This window comes from Eptatretus burgeri, chromosome 6 (genome assembly GCF_056783735.1).
Source record: "Eptatretus burgeri isolate ZD-2024b chromosome 6, Ebu_testis_v1, whole genome shotgun sequence".
NCBI classification, from domain to species: domain Eukaryota; kingdom Metazoa; phylum Chordata; class Myxini; order Myxiniformes; family Myxinidae; genus Eptatretus; species Eptatretus burgeri.
In genome coordinates, this window is record NC_140966.1 from 30,978,969 (window position 1) to 31,004,349 (window position 25,381).

At 43.9% G+C, this 25,381-nt stretch overlaps 1 protein-coding gene across 3 annotated transcripts in view; it reads right to left on the reverse strand.

Moving 5' to 3' along the window:
- Positions 1–120: 120 nt before the first annotated feature.
- Positions 121–25,381, reverse strand: part of PPWD1 (peptidylprolyl isomerase domain and WD repeat containing 1) — a 78,781-nt gene continuing 53,520 nt past the window's right edge. Inside the window, exon 12 of one of the 3 annotated variants that reach the window (XM_085884462.1) lies at positions 121–1,823. In XM_085884462.1, the coding sequence (XP_085740588.1) occupies positions 1,680–1,823 (144 nt within the window). In that variant the 3' untranslated portion in view covers positions 121–1,679. Of the gene's footprint in view, positions 1,824–4,560; positions 5,337–25,381 lie in introns of those variants that run through there. The other 2 variants (XM_085884461.1, XM_085884460.1) reach the window with 2 other exon arrangements.

A 25,381-nucleotide genomic window follows, 5' to 3' on the forward strand; every position in this document is an offset into this window, starting at 1 on the left:
TGTACAGAAGTGCACTAACATCTCCAAATGTCTTTGTCCTGCATATAAAAAGAAAAAAAGAAAAAAAGGTCAAGCTAGACTCTGAGCCTAGATTAGATCAAGACAAAAAAAAGAAAGTCATTCCATCAACCACTTTTTATTATTTAACGAATTCAAACATGATCCTGCAACTGGAGATAAAAATCAGATTCATTGTTTTTAAAAATTGCGACGAGTCTTACTGCTCATTCGAATGCATTTCATTCACCGAAAATGTCTGGTCCATGACCCAACGGATATCATCCAGCACATGATTACACGATCACAACCATTCGGTGGACGACGAAAACCATTCCCTCGGGGCGCTGTCCGTGGTGCTGTACCCAACCTCATGATGATAATCCTCACAGTGGTGTACCTGGGTTCCATTCTTGGCCCAGCTATAAACTGGCATCCCAGTGTTTCGCAAGTAGGGTATGGCATTTATATGTGCGCCATCCGTTGGAAGGACATGAAGCCGCAAGACCCACTGTACTGCTTGTTGTTGGACGTTAAAGATTGCACGGGATCTTCTGCGAAGTGGAAGCGGGTCATGACCGGTACCCTGTACGAATCGCAAAATTAATGCTCCAATTTACAGAGGGGGCACTGCTTCAGCGGCATACGAGCCAAACTCTCAGGAAATGAAGTAAACCAGCGGCCACGTGCCATAATATGACTGAACGGATCTCCTCCGCAACGGATCCGGCTCTGAAGTTCGAGCGAGCCGGATTAAAACTAGACCGGCAGCAGCCATGGTCCATTGGGAGTGCATTACGTCACAGATACAAGACCGAATCATCGTGCCACCAAAAGGACAATGATAAAGCATTCCTCAGCAGACGGTCGCAGATCGATCGTGTTCCAAGCGTTCTCGTGGCATCCCCATTCCATGAACCACATGTGACTTCTCCATGTGTATGTACGACCCTTTCTATTGAAATAACGCACTCGTAGCTCTGTACCCGTCTCGTTTGGTTTTGCTCGCTGCGGTTGCAAATTACGAGTCAGGCCAATCGTGTCAACAAAGTGGTTAAAAACATTGACGCAAGGAGGATGAGGAGAGGGATGGGGAACATGGGGGCGTGTGGGAAGGAAGGAAGACGTAGAAACCTGAAGTCGCATCGCATATGATGTCAAGATCCACCCAACATTGCACAGCTTTCCCACCGAGCAATCTAATCTCCACGCTGTAATACAAGGAGCAATCTCTCATCAGACGGGGAGGATTAGAAAATATCACGTAAACCCGATTCACAGGAAACCAACACCAGGGAGGAATTCAAAATGTACATCTTGCATTTATAAAATAGATCCTTGGATACAATTTAGATCATAGACCACAGAAGTAAAAATAAAGCACCGGGGGTGGAAGGATGCATGTGCTATGCTGTCCAAAAGGGACATGTCCACACGTAAGAGTGCTGGCGGTGTGGGACATGCAGCACAGCACCAGCAGGCACAACCATTCCCATGAGATCATGGCCACGGTGCATTAGCAAATGAAAACTCACCTATCACCATGAGCTATTGTGGAAAGAATGCGAGGGGGTGGAACGTGGGATGTTTCTATTCTTGATCAACTCCCCATGCCAAAAAAATCCCTCCCCCTCTCGAAAGCCAAACCGGCTGGGCTTCAAAAATGTCCAAAGCAGCAGAGCTCAGCGGACGGCAATATTCACTATGCTGATGTCCTCGTAGGGCTTGTCTGTTTTGGGGTGTGTCTTGGTGTTCGAGATGGCCTGGACCACCTCCATGCCCTTCACGACACGCCCAAACACCGTGTGCTTGTTGTCCAACCATGGCTGCAGACAAGGGACGGGGAATACACGAGATGAGCTTTAAACCTGAATAAATGGCAGAACAGCTACAGGCATGTCAACGTGTTGAAATTTGTCCAACAAACTCACACTCATCCATCTGGCGAACTGCGTGATGAACCTCAAATTGTAACTATAAAAAGAATTCCCTTTGCTCCACACACACACACAGACACTCCATGGTCGTTTGGCATCCAAGTGTTGCAGCATTCTCCAAGCAAAGTTTGCTTCCACTTTTGGGATGCTCACGGTGATGCTGGCAAGCCCGAAGGGCATTCGGATACAGCACATAACAAGTGGCGATTACGGGTACAACTCAAGGTTTTGAGCAACAAGCCCCCAAATCGATATGTTTGAAGGAGATTATTGGACACAACACATTAACAAACGATTGCATTCAATTTGACTCATCCTTTAAGGAGGGCACATGTGCAGCAACCAAACAAGGTAAGCCTGGTGTTGGCTTGGTGTTTTGGGTGGCTGGCTTGGGATCTTAGGATCCTGAGTTTGAGCCCCATTTTCCACTGAATCAACACCAGGTGAGGTTGACTCGGCCGGTCATCCTTCTGAGGTTGGCAAAATGAGTACCAGTGTACTGGTAGAGACGCACAGCATCAGCGGCACAGCTGCGCTTCGAAGAAATGAAAGCGACGCGGCAGCTAAGCTGCCAGACGCAAGAACAGAACCAAACAAGGTGGTTCGATTTCAGTTCACAAGCAACACACCATTACAATCGATGCTGCTACAAACCTAATTTTGCACAGATTTATACTCAATGTAAATTGAAATGCAAGTCATAATTTCATTTATACTCGCACAGAGAGGGAATATAAATTAGAGTTCGTTCTCACAACTTGTCCAAATTGATTAAATGCATTTCCTGTTACTCAGCATTTGCAGTGAAAGAAAAATTCTTACATTAACAGTCCAAAGAACTTTAATTCTTCCAGCAGTTTAGAAATGAAGGCAGTAAAATCAAGGTGGAGCTTGTACTTGTGCAATCAAGGTGTACAAGGCTGCGGGGTAGCATCACTGGCTGAGGGTGCGGTTCTGCCACTAGTGCAGTGCCCTCTAAGTTAGGACAGGAATTTGTTTTACATCAACAAACCAATGCAGGCAGATGGGACTCCTGTTTAATGTTGCTCGGATGGACGGTACACACACTGATGAAACACTCGACTTGTGAAACGCCGGGATGATAGTTTATAGCTGGGCCGAAATTCGAACACAGGCGAGACAGCTTAGAGTCGAGTGCGCGTACTTCTAGGCCATATTACCAGCTATTTTAGTGGGGTAGGCCAGGGGGTTCTGATCCAAGTCTTTCTGGAACCAGCAGGCCCGGCCTGACATTAAACACGATTTTGTAATTTGTTCAGGGTGCCAGCGATAACTCGCCCACTCTTTATGAAAGTCAACAAAGGAACTTTAACGTTGACCAAAACCACCAGTGTTGGCAGACATGTCCTCTGGCTCAATATTATTCCGATGGACGGCCCACACCTTGATGCATTGCCCTGCATATAAAACACCAGGGTGACAATTTATAGCTGGGTCAAGATTCAAGCCAAGGTGAGAGAAATCAGAGACAAGTGTGCATACTTCCAAGATATTCCTCAAGCACACAACCCAATGCCTGATAGTGGGGTGCCCAGACCCTCAGCCATTTCAAGTTCGTGCAAAAATTTACTTTTCAGTATCGGCTTGTAGGTTTGGGTTTGTAGAACATTTTTGGTCCAACTGGACAACGATCTGCCCCCATAGGGACAATAGAGGGTACCCGACCCCATCGGGTGAAGGTAAAATCTCGAAACTGTTCCAACTTTTGCACTGATGATATGACCTGGACATATGAGATGTCTATGGATTTGAGATGAGTGATAGCAAATTATATATTGTTGCGAATTTGCGCCCGCCGGCGTGCGAGCGGCCACGTGACTCGAATCGCGGCACGTCGCCCACCGGATGGACAATTCCGTCGTGACCCTCTCGGACTAACGCCGGGAACTAGTCACGGGTGGGCCTTTCGGCATCACCACGATCGTGCCAATCGGCCCCCCGCGTGGGATAGGGTTGTTCGCCAAATTCGACCTACCTAAGTACCTACACGGAGGGTAGACCGGGCAATCGCACCTCGCCGCAGGTCGACCCTGGACACGGGCCACTTAAGCGACCCGTTCCGTACTATCGGGATAACCGAGCGGTGTTATCGTCAACCTCGACGGTTCCGATTAATTATCGGGCGTATTTAGCCCACTACCAACCCTTTACGTGAAGTAAGATGGAGATTCAATTAAAGAAAAGACGAAGCAAAACGGGAAAAACAGTTCAACATGAGGCACATTTATTCCGCGGCACACGGAAAGCACACATATACAATTACAACAATTATGCACCAAAAGCAATTGCAACAAAAGAAGCACAACAATGCAGATCTACTACCGACTACGCGAGCACACGGCAACACTTACACAGTTTAACTTTACAGACGGCGCCGACAACACATATACTCAAAGGCAAAAGAAAAAGGGCCACCCTCAACGACAAGGGGACAGACGGGGCTGTGGGCCCGAGACCGGGCGGAGCCTACCCGTCTTGTGATGAGCCGCAAATGGCGCGGCGGTGCCCTGACTCTGCGGGTTTCGTTGACACTGCTTGGAATGGGGTGGGAACGGGGCCCCCTTTCCGCACTATCTCAGCGCGGGGGGGGGGGGGAAAGGGGGGAATTGTTGATGCTCTGGGGAAAGAGGATAGCTGGCTTGCTTGGGTCCCGCGACGAGCGACTCCACTGCGACCTCGACCGCGCTCCCGGCTTCCCCTCTCTGCAGCTCCCCGACAGGCTCCAAACCCCGACAGACTCCGACTCTCCTCCAGACCCATCTTGACTGCTGCTGCCACACTACGCCGCCGCCACACCTCTCCAACTCGCCCGAGCCCAAAAAACTGACTGAATGACAGGAGAACCCATATGCAAATTTCCGGATCAGGATAGGCTCGGGGGCGGAGCCACGCTCGCCCATTGGAAGGAGGAAAGTGGGCATGAACCTCCCCTGATCCTCGAATTTGCATATATCGATTCTACTCCGACGCGCCTGGAGGCGGGGCCAAATCGGCCCACGCTTGCTGATAGGACGGATCGGAAGTGGGCGTGTATCATTCCTGATCCGACTCCTCCTCGGAAAGGCCGCACTTTGTACCCGTGGCTCGGCGCGCGCCCTGTAGGAGTCCAGGACAGCCTGACGCTCGGCGCCAACAAGCGGCGCGGGAACGGCCGCAGAAGGAGAGGTGAAGGTGGTGGAGGGCCAAAAGTGGCGGTGATGGCCATGGCGACGCTTGGAATGGCGGTGATGCGATGTTTACGGGAGCGAGCCGTGACGGTAAAGGTCGTGGCTGTTGGCGTTGTTGTTGTTGTGAAGCAGCGTTGCGGTTGGTGGTTGTTGTGTGATGGCGGTTGAGACGTGGTTGGTTCAAAATAAAGATAGAACAGAAAAACGGGAGGTCCTGCGGGAAAACGGGGAAAAAAAATAAAGATCGCAGCTCGAATGAATCACATTTATTCCCTCTAAACAACGGGTTTGGGGCTAACTACACATGTACTTACAGAGATATCTCACCTACAGGACCTGAATGGTGGTTTGCGAATTTCCTCAATCACAACAATATATATATATATATATATATATATATATATATATATATATATATATATATATATATATATTGTATGTACTAGAAAAGTACCCACCCATGGGCGGGTACAGTTATCTGTTGAATGGCGTTGGTCCCGTTTCGATCGGATGAAAGAGAAATTGACGTTATCCGGTGACCTTGATCCCGTTACCTTTGACCTTGACCTTGACCTTGATCCCCTTATGTCCGTTCCCAAGGATCACATATGCCAAGTTTCATCTCATTCTATCCAACGGTTTGGCCGTCTATAAAGGACAAACAAACATGAAAAATTGACGTTTTAGTCTTTACAGACGTGACCTTTTAGTCTTTACAGGACGTCATAACTCGAAAACCGGAAGTCGGAAGTGAATGTTGTCAATCAACTGTCATTTAATTTTGATTATCTGTCGAACGGCGTTGGTCCCGTCTCGATCGGATGAAATTGAAGTTACCCGGTGACCTTGAACTTGACCCCCATGTCCGTTCTCATGTCCCAAGGATCACTCATGCCAAGTTTCATCTCATTCCATCCAACGGTCCGGCTGCCTCGAAAGGACGAACACACATATATATATATATATATATATATATATATATATATATATATATATATATATATATATATATATATATATATATATATATATATATATATATATATATATATATATATATACAAACATATTCTGTTTTTTTTTCGTATAGTAGATATATTATATAATAAAAATAAAAACGATCTCTTATAATGCTTCATCTTCCTCTTTCACATGTGTGGTTCTCATTACTGTATCATAATTCACTACTCTTCTTCTATTTCCACAGACTGTTCTCAATTAGACCTTTCATTCATACCTTGTCTAAAAAAAATCCAACTGTTACGTTTCTTCTCTCCATTCTCTTAATTCGCCTTTATTGCATCCTCAAGGAATGTCTAAAGTTGCATTTCTGAACTAAAAATAAAAAAGAACATTTTCCTATTAATATTCACTTTCCATCAACCATTCTTCTTTTTTTCAACTTCAGTGCCAATTCACCCCTCTCACCCCTCCCTCTCAAAGCAACAATCACACTCTTCCTCCTCCAAGATTCTCTCTCACCTTTCTCAAAAACCTCCCCTCACTTTTCTCCCTCAACTCTCCCTACTCACCCTTCTCCCACCATTCACCCCCCTCACTCACCCTTCTCAAAGTTGCCCCCCCCCCACTCATCCAGAAAGCAGCCTCCTTCCCCTGTCCGCTCTCCTCCATCTCATCACTCGACCACCTCAAATCCTCAACTGCCTTCTGCCCCCTCTCAGATTTCTCCCTACTGTACCTCAACCCAGCACCACATAGCCATTTCTCCTCCTCCTCCGACCCCCTCCCCGAGCTCTTCTGCAATCCCCCACACTCTTTCAACAACTCTCCTTAACTCTCCCCCTCCTCCCTTGTCCTACTCTCCCCCTCCCCTCCCATCCCCTGCACACAAAGCCTCTTCCCCTACCTATTCATTAACAGTGTGGACTTCAAATATTTGGGGCCTTCGCTGAAACCTTTCAGATATTTCCACACAGGTAGCCACTGACAAACCAGACATAATCTGCCTCACAGAAACTTTTCTCCCTCAAGACTTCTATGACTCCCAAGTATCTTTCCCTGGTTACACCCCCCTCCGATATGACAGACCTGAGCCTCGTTCTGGTGGAGGACCCGCTCTCTTCATCAAAGACTCTATTCCTCACTCTCCATGCACTGCCCTCACTCCCCCACACCCCAGGAATACCTCTGGCTACGGCTTCCACTCCACTCCCACCTCATGTTTATATGTGTACTGTACTGTCCACCAAACAGTGTTGACTCCATTTACACCTCACAATCCAAAAACATGGACCAATTTCTATCCTCTCATCCCAACTCTCTCTTCTTCATATGTGGCGACTTCAATTGTCATCATGCCAGTTGGCTAGGTGTGGGTACCTCTCTCACCTGTCATGGCACTTCAGCAAAAGACTTGGTGCGACTCATTGGGACTGACTCAATCAGTCAACTTCCCAACCCGTATCTCAACCAATGGTCCTCCATCTCTTCTGGATCTGACTTTGACAAATTTCCCTGAAAATATCTGCTGTTCTTCCTCCGCTCCAATCAGTTCTTCTGACCACGTCCTTGTCAAAGTAAACATCTCTCTTGCTGTTATTAGAGAACCACCTCAGCGCCATTGAGTCTGGCATTTCACTCAGGCTGACTGGCAGAGTCTCCTAGCAGCCCTCAAACTTATAGACTGGTCTCCTATCGCTACTTTCTCCAACATCAACTCATCCTGGGAATTCTTTCAACGAAATTTGCTCTCCCTCATGCACAGATTTAAACCCCGGTCGTCTTCAGTTGTCGAACCCTCCTCCCGCCCATGGTTCACTGAAGCTTGTGGTGAGGCAGTTGTCCTGAAACAACTTGCCTTTGCCTCATGGAAAGCAAACCCAACTGAGGGTAATCTCAGTTCCTTCCATAAAGCTCAGAGTAAGTGTGTGTCTACCCTCAGGAGAACAAAAAAGAATATCTTTCAAATCTCAAGTCTGAACTCTCAAACTTCTCTCCCTCCTGCAATTCCTGGTGGCATCTAATCAAATGTGTTTCTGGTGTATGTTCCCCCTCCATCTCCTCCCTTACCTCAAATGGCCGCACTGCTGATACCGCTCGTGAAAAGGCTGAATGCCTAAACTCGGTGTTTGCATCTAAATCTTGTGTCCAAGACCTATTGCTTTCTGTACCAACCATACCCAGTCGCACCCAACTGTCCCTGGACTCTGTGTCCTTTTCTCCTGACAAGGTGGAGAGCTTGCTGTCAAACCTAGACTTAGATTCTGCAACCGGTCCAGACGACATCAGCCCACGTGTCGTAAAAACTCTATATATATATATATATATATATATATATATATATATATATATATATATATATATATATATATATCACACACACACGCACGCACACACGCACGCACGCACGCACGCACGCACGCACGCACGCACGCACGCACGCACGCACGCACGCACACACACACACACACACACACACACACACACACACACACACACACACACACACACGCACACACGCACACACGCACGCACGCACGCACGCACACACGCTTGCTCAAGATCATCTGCTTGGAAATCAGCAAACATTACTGCTCTGCATAAAAAAAGGTGCAAAAACAGATCCCTGCAACTTCAAACCAATCAGCCTTCTCCCAATCATCAGGAAGGTTGTGGAATCCATCATTGCTTCAGACATTAAATCCTTCCTCTTCTCCAATGGCTTGATTTCCGATCATCAATTTGGCTTTCGACCAGGTCACTCTACCCTGGATATGCTGCTTCTGCTCTCCCAACAATGGATGGGGGTACTCAATGCCAGACATGAAATCAGAGCCATATCGTGTGCTTTGAAAAGGGTCTGGCACCCTGCCCTGCTCACCAAACTCTCTTCCCATGGTATCCAAGGCCATCTCCACTCATGGCTCGCACACTTCCTCTCCTGTCGCAGTCAAAGTGTGGCCCTAAATGGAGTTCTCTCATCCCCTCTTCCTGTCCAGGCTGGAGTTCTTCAAGGTAGCGTTCTGGGCCCTGTTCTTTTTCTGGTCTTCATGAATGATCTCTCCGACTCTGGAAAATCCTCTTTATCTCTTTGCTGATGACTTCACCCTCTGCTGTACCATCTGTCATCCCTCAGACCGGCAAGCAGCAGCTTCTTCGCTCTCTGTAGATCTGGATAAAATCACAAACTGGTCCAACACGTGGAACATGTCTTTCAATCCGGACAAATCTCACACTCTCACTATGTCTCTCCGGAAGGACCATTTGGAAACCCCCCACATCCACTTTCTCAACAATCCTCTGGAAGAAATCCTTTCTTTCAAGCTTCTAAGTCTCACTATCTGCCATGATCTCTCCTGGGAAAGCCACATTTCCAACCTGGCCTGCAAAGCCAATCGCCGACTGGCAATCCTCCGTCGTGCAGTCCTTCCTAAGCTCCTGACCACATTCAAGGCTTTTGTCCACAGCCTGATGGAGTACTGCTCTCCCCTCTGGCCTGGTGCTCCTGCCTCCCACCTTTCTCGGCTTCACGCTGTGGAAACCAAGGCATTTTGGATCATAGGTATCTCCCGCGATGAGGCTGAGTCTTTGGGCCACTCACTCTCACCGCAGGCTGGTCGCTGGTCTTTCTGTCTTCTTCCATCTCCTTTCTGGTCTCACCCCCCCTTGCTTTGTCTGTGATATATCCCCACCATATTTCCGCAGTGCGCTTAAGGTCCGCCAACAACCCCCTTCTGGTAAAACTACCAAAATCACGAATCACTGCTCACCTTCACTCGTTCATTCCTTTTTTTCCTGCCTTTGGAATAAACTCCCACACTCTCTTCAATCCCATTATTCCCTCCAGGCCTTCAAAACAGCTGTTCACCACCACCTCTTATCTTCCCCCATCCAAAACCTCGATCTTTTCTACCCCGGTTAATCCACCTCAAACCCACCTCCTTCAAATTCCCTACTTTCTTTCCTGAAAGTCCCCATAATGTCCATCTTGTATACCCCGTGTTCCCCACCCCATCCCTCTCCCACTGTTTTGTTTTCCCTTCTCCCGCCCCTCTTGTCTCATGCCTCCCCCCCCCCGCCTTGCTGTGCGTTCTGTGGGAGCTCTCACACGAGCCTCCACAATATATACAAAAAAAAATGAAGAACTTGTCTGTCCCTTCATGAACCCAGTTTCTGTATGTAAAAAGGGGCCTACATGGACATAATCAGCCTTGTGGGTCAATCCAGAGTCGTTGGTGCTGCCCCCCACCCAGACGTGGAACTTCCAGATGAAGCGTCCATGCGGGAGAATTATGCGTCCTGGAAAAAGACCTGTCATCAGCATTACAAGAGGTAAGCACTTGACCATGCAAAAGGGTGTTATTCTCAAGGGTGGTCTTCTGCAAGAAAAAGAATCAAAGGAATCTGGTGAGGAGTCAAATGCAGCAAACCAATTTTTCCAGAAGTTTAACCTCACCAAAGACAAAGACATTCATGACAAGGCGGTTTCGTTGGAGCAGGATCGTCTTGTGGTGCTCCTTACGGAAGGCGATTTGGTGAGATCAAAGGAGGGCAATCTGGTATCATCAGAATTGCAGCACAAGATTCCGCTGATGGCATGATGCGATGACCCAGAGTCGTGAATAAGTCAAAGCCAACGACAATATCAAGGTCACAATCCAGAATGAGCTACTCCAATTAATCAAGGAAGAAGTCACTGGAGGCCTTAGAATTTTGTGCTGCAAGATTTGACGGATATGATGACTGACATATCGGAACAGCATGGAATCGAGAAGACGGTGAACCGCACATGCTTGAAGGAAGGAGTACTTGAACACTTCACAATTTTGACAGAGGAGAAAAGGATCCGAGATCGAGTATTCCTCGCTTGCTCAAAGACGGCTCGGAAGATCAACTCAAATGCAAGTCAAACCCCAGAGGAAGAATCACGTACCCTACTTTTGCCAGCATATATTCTCCATAAAGCAGTTTTTTTAAATCATGATGCTGCTTTGAGTTTCCAAGTGTCATTCCCCAACGTTGGTGAAGAATCAGCTGTTCCAACACGGATGAAGTATTTCTTTCATCAACTCCTCGCAGGACCTAAATTGTCACTCATGGAAGACATTTCCTGGAAGACCTCTCTGTCAGCCAGATGGCCATGCTCAATAAGACTTCTCTTTCTATGAACCTGAAGTGTGAGCCTCCCCCTGCAGTGTTGTTGGCCCTCAAGTTGTACCACTAGTCCAAGAGCATTAGGGTTTAACCTGGACATTTTTGGTAACAAGCTGATTTTTTCAGGAAAGGTCCAGGAATGTGTGTGAAATAACATACTAAAAGTCCTCATGAATCCTCCTTGAGCATTTTCCACAATCCAAGATGGCGTCCAAAATGGCCGCCATTTCATGTTTTTCTCTTAACTTTGCAAGTAGGTTTCCCCAAAACGCACTTTAGATGTCTAAATATATGTTTTGAAGTACAAGGAACTCAATAGAATACATTATAAGAGATGTAGAAGCACACAAGTGCCAATGCCATCACATGATTGCCATCACATGATTCTGCAATTTCTATAACACATCACAATCACAGTACTCTATAGCATGTTTACATATTGATACCTGTGAAGTTAAATTACGGATGAATCAACTCATTGTGGGGTGCCAGAATGTCTGGTAGGAATTGTATTGGGCAGAGAAAATCTCGCAAGGAAACCCGAGAGGAAAATGATGATGATAGTGGCTACTCCACAGAAATTCACTGCCATGTAATATGTGACTTGAAGACTAACTTATTTTGTTATCCCGAGATGTGCACTGCACTTGTACTGTCGCAGCCTGGTAATATATTTTATCTCCTATGACAACCAGGGATGACATCTCATAGCACTTTGTATCCAATGGAAAAGGCACTTTAAAATGTCTGCTATTATTAATAATGAATGTATACTAGCATATCACAATATATGTGATATGCTGTGACACACACAAAAAAGGAACCTTTTATACAAATACTGCATACATGTACCAATAGGAAGGAGTGTCATACACTCTCTGATTTCTATCATACTATAATTCTTTTCATCTGCATGAAACAAATAAAATGATTCAATACAATGTTTTAGGTGTAACGATAGACTACTCCACAGAAATTCCCTGTCAAGTGATATTACACAGTACTGTGTAGTACATGCATGAAGACACAAATTTTGATCATGCATTTAGTCTGGGTACCAAAAATAATAGTTTTACTTCCTTAATGATAACGGAATGTTTCAAATAGAACTCACCTCATGGTAGACATCAACTGCATCTTGTTGGTAAAAAAAGGTTAGCACCAAGTTTTCAATTTCCGAGCTTTAGGTGACGAAAATGGACCATATGGCAAATTTATGTCGCCCTGTCTGTTTAGCATCAAACTGATGGTACAATGTTTCCCTCGTAATGTCATAAGTGATTAAGGGCACACTTCTAGACTTTAACATTCAAATTGATTTGAATACTGTATGCACAGCAACCACATTTATAATTGAAATCTTTGTTGAATATTTTCAGGATGAAATATCACAGTTAATTAAATAATGATAAATATTTAAACAATTTTGAGATAAAATTGTTAATGACGGCCATTTTGGACACAATTTTGGATTTTTGGAAGAGCTCAAACAGTTTTATTGGTACTTGCGTGCTTCAACATCTCTTAAAATGTATTCTATCGAGTTCCTTATACTTCAAAACATATATGTAGACATTTAAAGTGTGTTTTGGGGAAACCTGCTTGCAAAGTTATGAGAAAAACAGAAGAGGCGGCCATTTTGGACGCCATCTTGGATTGCGGAAAACGCTCAAGGAGGATTTATGAGGACTTTTAGTATGTTATTCTAGACATATTCCTGGACCTATCCTGAAAAAAATCAGCTTGTTACCAAAAATGTCCAGGTTAGGGCCTATTTTGACCTAATGCTCTTGAACTACACCTTGTTGCTCCGTGTTTGGGAATACAACCAAGACACGAGTATTGTCTGAGCATGTCGTATAAGAGAGTCCTCAGCATTGAAGTTAGCTTTGCACAGGCTATCGCTGACCAAGCAAGGGCCTACGCCAATATAATTTGTCCTATAAATCTGCGTTAGCACATCTTTAGGGTTGCGGCTCTTGACAACCTGCATCGTAATCCCACATCCAGAACAGCTGGATGTGGGATTACGATGCAGGATGTGAGATTACGATTACGATTACGATGCAGGATTACGAACAGAACCTCTTTTCCTAGTATGGGAATTTACAATTTTCAGTCTCCTTCATCAGATCAACCTGGGTTTGACCAAGAACCTTGACAAATTGACTCATGGGCGCAAGGAGCAGGCACCAGTGGACCCATCCTGCCTCATTCGTACACACATGTTTATATTACCTGGAGGCCAGAAACTTCTCACCCAACCTCTGCTAAAATATATGCAGCCAATGCCAATGAGTTCATTTGATGAGGAGAAGCAGCATGAATAGACATGGATGACTGTGGCACATCAAACGTGCCCTGAAGTGTTTCAATTCCAGCAACTGGGAAACAGCCAAAAATGCTGCGAGACGGCGAAAGGCAATTCAAAGTGACAAGTTTTCGAACACCTCGGATGAGATCAGAACAGCTGAGGGCCCAGAAGGCAAATATTACCACTCAGTTTGCCTCAGTCGATTCTGTGCTGTTAAGAGAGGAGCATCTCCAAGTACAGAACCATCTGAACCACCTCAGAAGAACACTCGTTCAAGTTCCGATCATCCTTCTACCAGCACGAGAGGCGTCCTTGGACAGGAATGTCTTTTTCGTGGACAGAAGAGGAAGAGGAAGTTGCAGAAAAATGAACCCCTCAGCCAATGTTTGACCACAGACGGGAGCAAGGCAATCCTTCTTGCTGCAAAGAAAAAGTGTGATACTGGGATCATTGGACTAGGGGAAGATCTTATTGCAAAGGAAGCCAAATACCATAACACTTGTCGTCGTGACTAAGTAAGAATGGAAATGACGGATGAAGAGCAAACGTCGAATCGGAAGATGCATGTTGAAGCCTTCAAAAACTTGTCGATGTTCCTCGAAAACGAAGTCATCAAAAACAAAACTCCCATGTTGGCGTCAGTAATTTTCAATTTCTACAAAGAAGAGTTTCTTGCTCTTGGAGGAACACAGGATGACATTGAGAGGGACACTACACAAAGTCTGATATCGAAGATAAAGGAACGATTCCTGGAAATCCTCGTTGACAAACGAGCAAACAAATCTGGAAACCTTGTATTCCACTCATCACTGACGTCTGCTGAGGCATTTCCTATGCTGACTGATTCCAATGAAAAGATTGAAGAAATCAGGTATGCTGCCATGGCATCGCGGACAGAAATTCTTGCAATCCCCCAATCAAAGACCCCATCACCCACTTCAGTTCATACCCTGAAGGAAATTTCCCCAAGTATCCCCGATCTGACTCTCCTGATCTTCCGTACTCTCATCGGTGGGTTGCAATCAGAAATTGGTGTAAATAACTCCAATAGGGATGTGATCGAGAGAAAAACATTAGCTGGTGCATTTGATGCTGTGTTCAACTGTACCAGAGGAAGAGTTAGGCCTTGGAACCATCAAGCCCTTGGGCTCGTGTTGGGAACACTGACAGGATCGAAAACAGTGTTGACCACCCTAAACCGCTTTGGTCATTGTATCAGCTACGATGAAGTGAAGCGGCTCGAGACTGAAATGGCCTACACCTGCTCTGTCTTGGAACAGGAAACTCCTGCCGGTCTCCATCTGCGCGATGGATGAGGAACAGGTAATAATAATAATGATAATAATAATAATAGCAATAATAATACAAACAAGTATGAAGACGAAGATGGTTCACGAGTGGTATTTGACGATGTAGATTGTTTCAGAAGTCAAGGATGAGACAATGTGATAATGTTTGACCAAGTTATAAAAATTATCAACATGATGTGGTACGAGTGACAGGTTATTAGCTGCAAAATGTCGAAAACCCGGTTTCGTTCAACAACTTTAAACAATTTGACCTTTGCATAACCTTTAAAGGTCACAAAACAATGTTGTGGACATTAAAATAAGGAAACAGGATACGTGCTATAGCTTATTGGAGTTAGTTCGTCGAAGAAGGTCGAAAACCCGGTTTGATTCCCACAACTTTGAAAATTTGACCTTTAAAGGTCAAAGGTCAAGGATTATGACCTTTGGTGCAAAACTTCCTCTGGAACATTCCAGGAACAATATAACGTCATATAGGCTATATGGCATTTCACATTCATCGGATTATCCATACTTTGATGAAATCAGCGTAAAAACAAACTTGAAGGGGGTGCCAGGGGCAAGGTGTTCGAGATAGAGCAAAATGGTTTCAAGACTTTAGGTGGGGAATGACCTGAAGATTATGCATAAAAATATTGTCATCCTGGCTCTCAAAGTTTGGGCGGTCGTATGATTTTATGTCAAAATTTGAGATTTTCTAAGTTCATGACCTTGTGACCTTGATCTTGGGTCGGAAAAAAAAAAAAAAAAAAAAAAAACGAGCTCCGTGGGGCTATGCAGGTGCCATTGGGCTAACCAAATACCGAAACCATTGCCAGATTCGACAAACCCCTCAGAGAAGATGGATTTTTGTCAAAATCGCAATTTTCTAAGTTCGTGACCTTGTGACCTTGACACGAAAATGAAAAATCAAGCTCTGTGGGGCTATGTAGGTGCCATTGGGCTAACCAAATACCGAAACCCCTGCCAGATTCGACAAACCCCCTAGGAGAAGACGCAAATTGAAATCGGCTACCCCCCAAAAACACAATTCGCAATTTTCTAAGTTCGTGACCTTGTGGCCTTGACCTTGGGACGAAAATGAAAAATCGAGCTCCATGGGGCTATGCAGGTGCCATTGGGCTAACCAAATACCGAAACCCCTGCCAGATTTGACAAACCCCTCAGAGAAGAAATTTTTTTTATGTCAAAATTCGCAATTTTCTAATTTCGTGACCTTGACCTTGGGACGAAAATGAAAAAAAAATAAATAAATAATCGAGCTCCGTGGGGCTATGCGGGTGCCATTGGGCTAACCAAATACTGAAACCCCTGTCAGATTTGACAAACCCCCTAGGAGAAGATGCAAATTGAAATAGGCTACCCCCTAAAAACATGTTTTTTTGGGCGCGGCTATGCCCATAATGGGCGCACCACGCCCCTTTTCAGGAAAACACAACGACATCATGATATAAACCTCCCACCAAAATTTTGTGAGGATCAGATCAAAACCCACGGAGCTATGCTCGGGACAGACAGACAGACACATACAGACAACAATAACGAATATAGTGGTCACTTATTTTTTTCGTGAAAATATTTTTTCGTGAACCAATACACGTTTGTGGTGAAAATGTTGTGTTATTACCTTTTTGTATATTTCAGCATTAGCCTGGGAAAATTATGATGTTAACACGGTGATACGAAATGGCAAGGACTGTTTTTATTCAATATTAATAATTACGAATTATTAGTTAGAATATTAAATGATGATGATGATGATGATGATGATGATGATGATGATGATGATGATGATGATGATGATGATGATGATGATGATGATGATGATGATGATGATGATGATGATGATGATGATGATGATGATGATGATGATGATGATGATGATGATTCTTTTTCAGCATTAGCATGGGATAACTACGATGTAAACACGGAGACACCAGATGGCAAGAGTACTCTGCATTCAACAGTAGGGATATGTTACCAAGATCAACTTCCATCTGAACCACCACCAGACCCATCACATAATGTGGATAAACCATGCATTTACGTGGTAAACTATACATTTTATAGCCATATGCATAGCATCAGGGTAATGATTGACCATGAAAACATAGGTATGGACACCTTATTGGTGATATTATCATGGATAGTTTGCTTGATATTGAGGAAATTAGGTTTTTCGGTCATGGCGTCACCAATTGAGTGATTTTGGGGGGAAAGCCACGGGTCAGACCCGGCAGCAATGCATTTTTGTGATGTCGGTGGATGACCCCATCAGCCCATGAGGTCAAACGTTCCGGCGCTTTTCACTTGAATAAATCTTCTGGGCTCCTGGACTATCTCTATCTCTCAACATAATATACACAGTGCCTACAGAAAGTCAACACCTCCTTTCAAAATTTTCGCCTTTTGTTGCCTCATAGTCCGGAATTAAATTGCATCAAATCAGAATTTTTCCCACTTTTTTTAACAAATTGTAGTCCACAATTTCCAAGTGAAAAACAAATTCTACAAATTTCAGAAAATTAATTAAAAATACTAAACTAGAATATCTTGTTTGGATAAGTGTCTGCCCTCCTGAGTTAATACTTGGTGGAAAGCACCTTTGACAGCAATTACAGCTGCGAGTCTGTTGGGAAAGGTCTCTACCAACTTTGCACACCTTGATTGGGCAATATTTAGCAATTCTTCTGCACAAAACTGTTCAAGCTCGGTCAAGTTGTGTGGGTAGTATTGATGGACAGCAATCTTCAAGTCAAACCAAAGATTTTTGATTGGATGTAGGTCGGGGGCTCTGACTGGGCAACTCAAGGACATTTATCTTTTTGTTCATTAGCCACTCCAGTGTAGCTTTGGCTGTGTGCTTCGGGTCGTTGTCATGCTGAAAGGTGAACTTCCATCCAAATTTCAGCTTTCTTGCAGAGAGCAGCAGGTTTTCCTCTCGGATTTGTCTGTATTTTGCTCCATCCATTTTCCATTCTATCCTAACAATTGCCCCAATCACTGCTGATAAGAAACATCCCAATAACATGATGCTGCCACCACCATGCTTCACAGTATGGATGGTGTTCTTTGGGTGATGTGCTGTGTCAGGTTTCCACCAAATGTATCATTTTGCATTTTGGCCAATAAGTTCCATCTTCGTTTCCTCAGACCACAAAATGTTTTGCCACATGGCTTCAGAATCTCAGGAGTGGTTTTTTTGCTTACCTCAAATGTGACTCAAGGTGGGCTTTTTTTGAATAATGGCTTCCTTCTTGCCACCCTACCATGCAGGCCTGACTTGTAGAGTGCTTGGGATATTGTTGTCACATGCACAGAGTGATCAGTCTTTGCCATAAAGGAATGTCGCTCTTTCAAAGTTGTCATGGGTCTCTTGGTGGCCTCGTTGATCAGTCTCCTCCTTGCTTGGCCATCCAGTTTGGAGGGACAGTCCTGATCTAGGCAGGGTCTTGGTGGTACCATATGATTCTTTTGACTCTGCTCCAAGGGATATTCAAGGCTTTTGAAATATTTTTATACCCATCCCCTGATCTGCGACTTTCCACAACTTTAATCCTGAAGGTCTTTTGAAAGCTGCTTGGTGCTCATAGTTGAGCCTTTGCTGTGAAATGCACTACCCAGCAGAGGAATCCTGCAGGAACAGCTGATTTTATTCTGAAATAATCAAAATCACTATAATTTAACACAGGTGGAGGCCAATTAACTTGGTGTGTGAATTTGAAGGCGATTGGTTACACCCGAGCTAATTTACATTGCAATACAAGGGGGGTGGACACTTATCCAACCAGACATTCTAGTTTTGTATTCTTCATTAATTATCTGAAATTTGTAGAATTTATGGGTTACAATGTGCAAATAAATGTGGAAAAGGTCTGATTTAATGCAATTTAATCCTTTCGACATTTCCATCCGAGTATTTAATCACGGTGTTGTGACCCCCAGGTTATTATCCAATATGTTCATTTGTCCGCAGTTTCCTAATTTATGCAAAAATACATCTCACATCCTTGTCCAGCACATAATATATTACATGCTGATAAATAAATAAAAGATTAAATGAAACGAATGAATAAATAAAAACAAAAACAAAAATATATGTTCTAACTCTCGATTTTAAAACGTTTAGAAAAATAAGATTTCATCAAAATATAGTACGATAAGAAGAGTTTTTATTTATGATAACTTGTATTCATTATTTTGAAAATTGCTGAGAACCACCAGGTTCGTCTTCTCCTCAACATTCAGTGCAGTACAAATTACCTCAACAATGCGAGCTGAAGAAAGGCACTGCATGACGCGTCGCCTGCCAGCTTCCTGTGGACATTTTGATAACCGAGCCCAAAAATAATTATGTTTAAACACAGATCAAGGCTCATTGAAGAGCGGACAGAGCGGTGAGAGGCCAGCATCAACAATGGAGCAGAGAGGAACAAGCAGACGAGGGGAGAATTGTGCATCAAATAAACAGGAAAGATACGACAAGGGAACGGGAGCAGACAATCTAACTTAAAAAACAAAAATAAAATACAAACCCTTCGGAAAAGCAAATATTATCCACATATTTATAGTTTGTGGATTAAGGAGGTTGTAAATGGTAGCTGTGATTCCAAACAGAACATTCTCTGCATTGCCAGATTCAGCTTTTCTCCACAAAAGAGCAACAAAGGGATCAAAATAACAATAAACTAAAAAAATATAATTGGACATGAATGCATCAATGGATACGCCTCTGCCCACGTTGGATGTGAACCCACTGTTATGGTTGATTTCAATCAAAGGTCAAATTAAAAATTCAGGAAACTGTATTTGCTATTTGGCAATTAGTACAGAATAGTGATGGTGTACGTGAACTGATGAATACGAATTGATATTTAAACCAAATTTGATCTTTGACTTTTTGAAACACAAATCGAATCGGTTCATCTTTGTATCACAGGTCACAATTATGCCAAGTTTGGTTGAAATCCCTTCAGTGGTTCACAAGTTATTGTGGTAACAAATGACTGACAACATACGGAGGCACGGATGGACAGCCCGAAAACATCATGACTTCGGCTTTCGGCTGCAGAGGCATCTTCACGTCATCAGTTATAAAATTGGGGTTTGATCCCAATGAACTATAATAAACAAACAGAGGTTGGTGGATTAGTGACAATGCAAAAATTATAAAGTCAACCTGCTTCTGGAAGAAAATAATCAAAAGGTTAATGGAAGTATAGTATACAACTAGATATCTGCGACCACAAAGTGATCGCCAAGGGTAAGCCTTCCCTGGTGCCCACAATTCAATCAATGATAACCATATTCTTTTCGGACCGCCATATGACTTTCACCTTCAACATTTACCAATAGAGTGTAAATGAAGAAAATGCGTCCCCATGTACATATATGTCCCCATGTATACATATGCACATGGGGAAAATGTCCCACATTTAAAAATAGATGAAAACATGTGATTTGTTTTTATCTATTTTGGATAAAGTAAAACAAATCTATCCAAAAAAAACTCAACATCATGAAAATCGCAGGAAAATTATTCAAGTTATGATCAAAAAGACGTTCTTTTTTGTTAATTAGGTCACAATCTGAACATTGTAGGCCAAGGACAAGAAACAAATATCAGGTGCATAACTTCAGTGCAGGTCCACTATTATGTTGGAAGAACATCTTGGAAGGCCAAGTGGTCTTTGAGATGATGCATTGGCCAAATTGAGCAATGACAAAAGAAAAAAATCCCCCCAGACCACCATTTGACCTCGACCTTTAACTCGAAGGCGCATAATGTAAATGAAGTGTAAATGCGCCACACTCTCGGAGTCTAGGCTATCCAGAGAGGGAAATTTTGTTATGATCGGACAAACCTACGGCAGGTTATGGTGAAGAATGTTTAAGTCTATAATTAGGTCATGACCTAAAGGATGTCGACCCGGAATACTTTATATTTACATTATTGATGCAAAATTTCATTCCGAAAGTCCCAGCCAGCTCCAAGATACAGCTTGGGAATTTACAGAAAAAAAAATACCCCCGAGCGGGAGTGCCGGTCATCTCTGCCAGAGGTCGGCAGAAGCAAAATCAAATTAAGGGGCATCTATAATCAAAAGGTGAATTTCAGGTCGAATTAGCTTTATTTCAGTGTCGATCAAGTCGTATCTTGGCCACAGAGTAGAGGAGCGCGATGACGTCAGCGCACACACGCAAAACCTTTACGTGACTCAATGACGCGTCTGTTCTCGCGCGTGGTGTCACGTGATGAGCCGTGACGCGGCGGACGAAATATTTTTTTATACAATCATTAAATGTCTCTTTTGCACCGGAATTTTTACAGAGACCTGTAAAGCGTGTTCTAAAACCCTCAAAAATGTAAACATTAATCTCCCAGACCCCAACAGTAAGCATTCCCGCGAGGAGACAATTCTCGGCTTCATCCCGTGCCTGCCAGAATCGGTGGCATCTTAGCACCCACACCCACCCAAACAACGCATTTGATGCATATCCCTCATTAAAGGTGAATTCCAGGTCGAATTCGCTTTATTTCAGTGTCGATCAACCTTATGCAGTGCGAAAGGTGGAAGCATAATTGAATTTGAAGTTAAAATCAGCGCGGGAGACCGTGTTGAGGTCTCCGGCGCACCACAAGGCGGATAAAAACTATAAAATCGGAACGAGAGCAAATTTCAAAAAAATGGCTCGTGTTGTTCTAGACAATAGTCCATAGTATCTGAATCACTAATAACATTTGATCTCTCTTGATAAATGAGGGAGGAGATACGATTTGAAATCGACGATTTTCGCAACTTTGACAGCCTCGTGACCTTGACCTCGACCTTGGACGACCTTGAAACTTATATCGTTGTGCATGTCTCATCGACCTCTATCCATTCCACTATTGGTTATTTGTCTCCACTCGGTTTGATTGTGGACGGACGGACGGACGGACGGACGGACAGACTTCGAGACTGGCTTTATTAGGTCATCTCTACTGAGATGTAGAGATGACCTAAAAACAAGAGAAAAAAATGCTTTTTTTTCTTTTCTAAATGGTGGTTTAATACTCCTGACGTCCAAAAAATACTATCCGGTACAATTAAAGATTGGAGGCACTAATTGTAGAAATAATCCTACAACAGGTACAAGCCTCCTCATATCCTATAGGAGGCTTAAAAAGTAAGAATCCAGCCATCACACAGGCAGAGGGCTTTATAGTCAAAAGGTGTTGAAGAACATCACTCTTGTAAGCCATTGGAGATGTGATAACCAGTTAAACGTTTTCCATCAATGGCATGGCCCACAATACTGCCCAAGGAACCGCAGGGCAGCAAAAGTGTTTTCTCATATCAAATGCCTTTGTGAAGCCAAGCCACTCCATACAACTCAAAAGCACAACTTAAAACATAAAATCAGAGCTGCCTTGCCATTATGAGCTGTGTAGCAGGAAACTAAACTAATGGGAAAGATCCAGCAGGACAAGGGGAATATCAGACACAAATGCCGATGATCTCCAACATCAGGCATCTCTGACTGACAGCACACTATAAGAGAGCAGAGAGAGAGAGAGAGAGAGAGAGAGAGAGAGAGAGAGAGAGAGAGAGAGAGAGAGAGAGAGAGAGAGAGAGAGAGAGAGAGAGAGAGAGAGAGCGAAGAGAGAAGAGAAGTGATAAAATATAGTCTAACGAGATCAAAACAGACGTATACGGGAGAAGGGAGAGTCGGACGGAAGTTGTGGGAGAATGCAAGTGGAGCACCTGGCAAAAACACGTACACGCACATACATGGACACGCACACGCGAGTCTTTATGGGATGAGCCAAACATGTAGCCTTCAATTAAAATGCCATTGGTGGAAGTGGACATTGTTTGGTTTGAATAATATGACCCTTGTTCAGTGGACAAAGGTCATATTATTGATGATTTCTTCATATTATTCAGTCCGATGATTTGTTCATTCCTGAACACTGAAAATAATTGCCTCCTGGAGGGAATCTTTCTTTTATCCTACACAACATTATAAAACTAGAATAGCACTTGGTAGGGCACATACCTCCACCAGGCTGAACAGTTTACATTTTGTAATCCCACTGATAGGCCAGATCTGCATCCGGACCTTAACCAAAATCGAATCGGCTTATTCTCGTCACCTACCCAACTCATCCACCTAATTTCATCCGAATCTGTCAACAACTTTTTGAGATATTGTGCTATATATCGTTTTTAACCCCATCTCTCAATGGTGAAGAATCACTTTAAAAATTCTAGTACGAGTATCCCGATCCAGATATTCACCAATATCTAATCAGTTCATCCTTGTCACACACCCAACTTGTCACCACACAAAAGAAGAAACCATCACCCAACCTGTCAACCAAGTTTCATCCAAATCTGTCCACAACGTTTCGAGATATCGTTCTCTACTGCATATCGCCTTTAGCCCCATCTCTAAATGGTGAAGAATCACTTAAAAATTACATTATCCAGATCTGGATCTTCACCAAAATCTAATCACTTCGTTATTGTCACACACCCAACCTGTCAATCAAGTATCGTCCAAAGCTGTCCATAACTTTTTGAGATATCCTACTCACAGCAGTGGTGGAGGTAATAAGCTTTAATGTTTAAATAATCTCACCCTCATTTAGCAAGACAATATAACCAGGTATAAACAAACATATTGTTGCAGGGACAGCCATTGGGGCTAATGTGAGTAAGATAGAATAGACATTTCATTAATAAATGTGGAGCACAAGTGTTTGGTTTCTGTTTCAAATGAAAAGTCACGTGTCGAAGAGCGTTTTAGCAGAATCCAATGTGGCCCCCACCATTATGTAGGTGTCTGTCTAAGCACCTACCATCCCCGCATCTTAATTCACAAAATTGTTCCTCTTCGGTATCTGTGCTTTTAACCTTCTCACCCTCTCGAGCACGGACTAGTGCAGGTGAACGCCATCATGAATCATGCATAGGGACGTGGCAAAAATTGACCTGCCACTGATGCTTATAATCTCCTCGCATCTCAAAGCCATGCCTGCTCGCTGACATGTTATAAAAGGCGGAGTGCAGCATACATCGGACTATGTGTAAGATGGGTTTGAGTGGCTTGCCGAGGCGAAAACGAAGGATCGCGGCTGCAAGGGGCGAAACCGGATCTGTGTGAAGCATGGGGTAAGAAACGGCTCCATGTCCACCAAACGGCACCATAGAGGATGCAGCACATGACCTGGCAAAAAGTCCATCAGCAGCCCTGGACCAGGATGTGACGTGACTCTCCCAAAAGGAGCTCACCACTCCCGTCGCAAACACAACCACCATGCGCAAACATAGCAAATGGGCAGGTTTCTTTCAGTCTTGTCTCCAATTTGTGAGCTCATTAGCCATTAACTCATTGCATAAGCAGACAGGATATTCGTAGGAGCAGGAGTTACAGTCCATCCATGATTTCCATTTGCTGTAACACTGCTTTGTTGTCCTCCCTCCCCTTTTTCTTGAATAAACCATGCATTTCACCAGTGAAGTGTTGGTTTGGTGCATCGTCTGGAATTGGGAACGGGAAACCATAGCATGAGTAAAGCCACAGCCATTGGGAATTGGTGCAAAACCCTCTCATTGAGAGTGTACAAACATGGTGGTTTGTCGAGGGTCTCACTCGGCCCCCAATCCTTTCGAACCGACAAACGTATTGCAGACGGAAGAGTTGGAGTTACTGTTATGTAGGAAACCGAAGTAAAGATCTTTTGAACCTTCCCGGCAGATGATGTACGATCCAAAGGACTACCCGTCACTTGATTGGTGACTGTCCAGGTGAGAGATTTGACCATGTCCACCAAGTCAAGATAACCAGGTTTTAATTAACATATATTATGAAGCTATTTACGTTTTATTAAGTCTCTCTCTATCGAGTGCAGCCTATGGCTGCTGGTTGCATCATTGGTTGGAACGCGGCTATGCCGCTGATGCAGTGTCCCCCTTAACAGTGCACTGGTACTCATTTTGCTGACCTCGGAAGGATGACAGGCTGAGTCAACCTCCTGGTGTATTAATTCAGTGGCCCAACGGGGATTGAACTCAGGACCCTAGGATCCCAAGCCACCACCCCAACCACTAAGCCAACACCAGGCTTGTTTTATTAAGTTAAATAGCACAACTATCTGAGATGCCAATATAACCTGGGATTTTTTATTTTATTCCATCCACCAGTTTTAAGGCTGAACAAATTAAATAATAATAAAATACCCATGTCATCTTTAATCGCGGAAATGACGCAACACTTTGAACGCATTCGAGAAACCCAGGAAGTTTACTCCTTTAATTTTGTTTGTCCTCATTATTACCCTCGCCGAAGGAGAGGGTATTGCATTTGTGTCCGTTTGTTTGTCTGTCTGTCTGCTTGTCCTCACAGAACTTTAGTGTTTTTCTCTGCAACCACTTGTCGGATTGAGACAAAATTTTCACTATATGTGCGACGACTCGTGTAGAATGTTTTAATCATAATGACGTCATAGTGTTGTGGGCCGGGGGTCGGTGG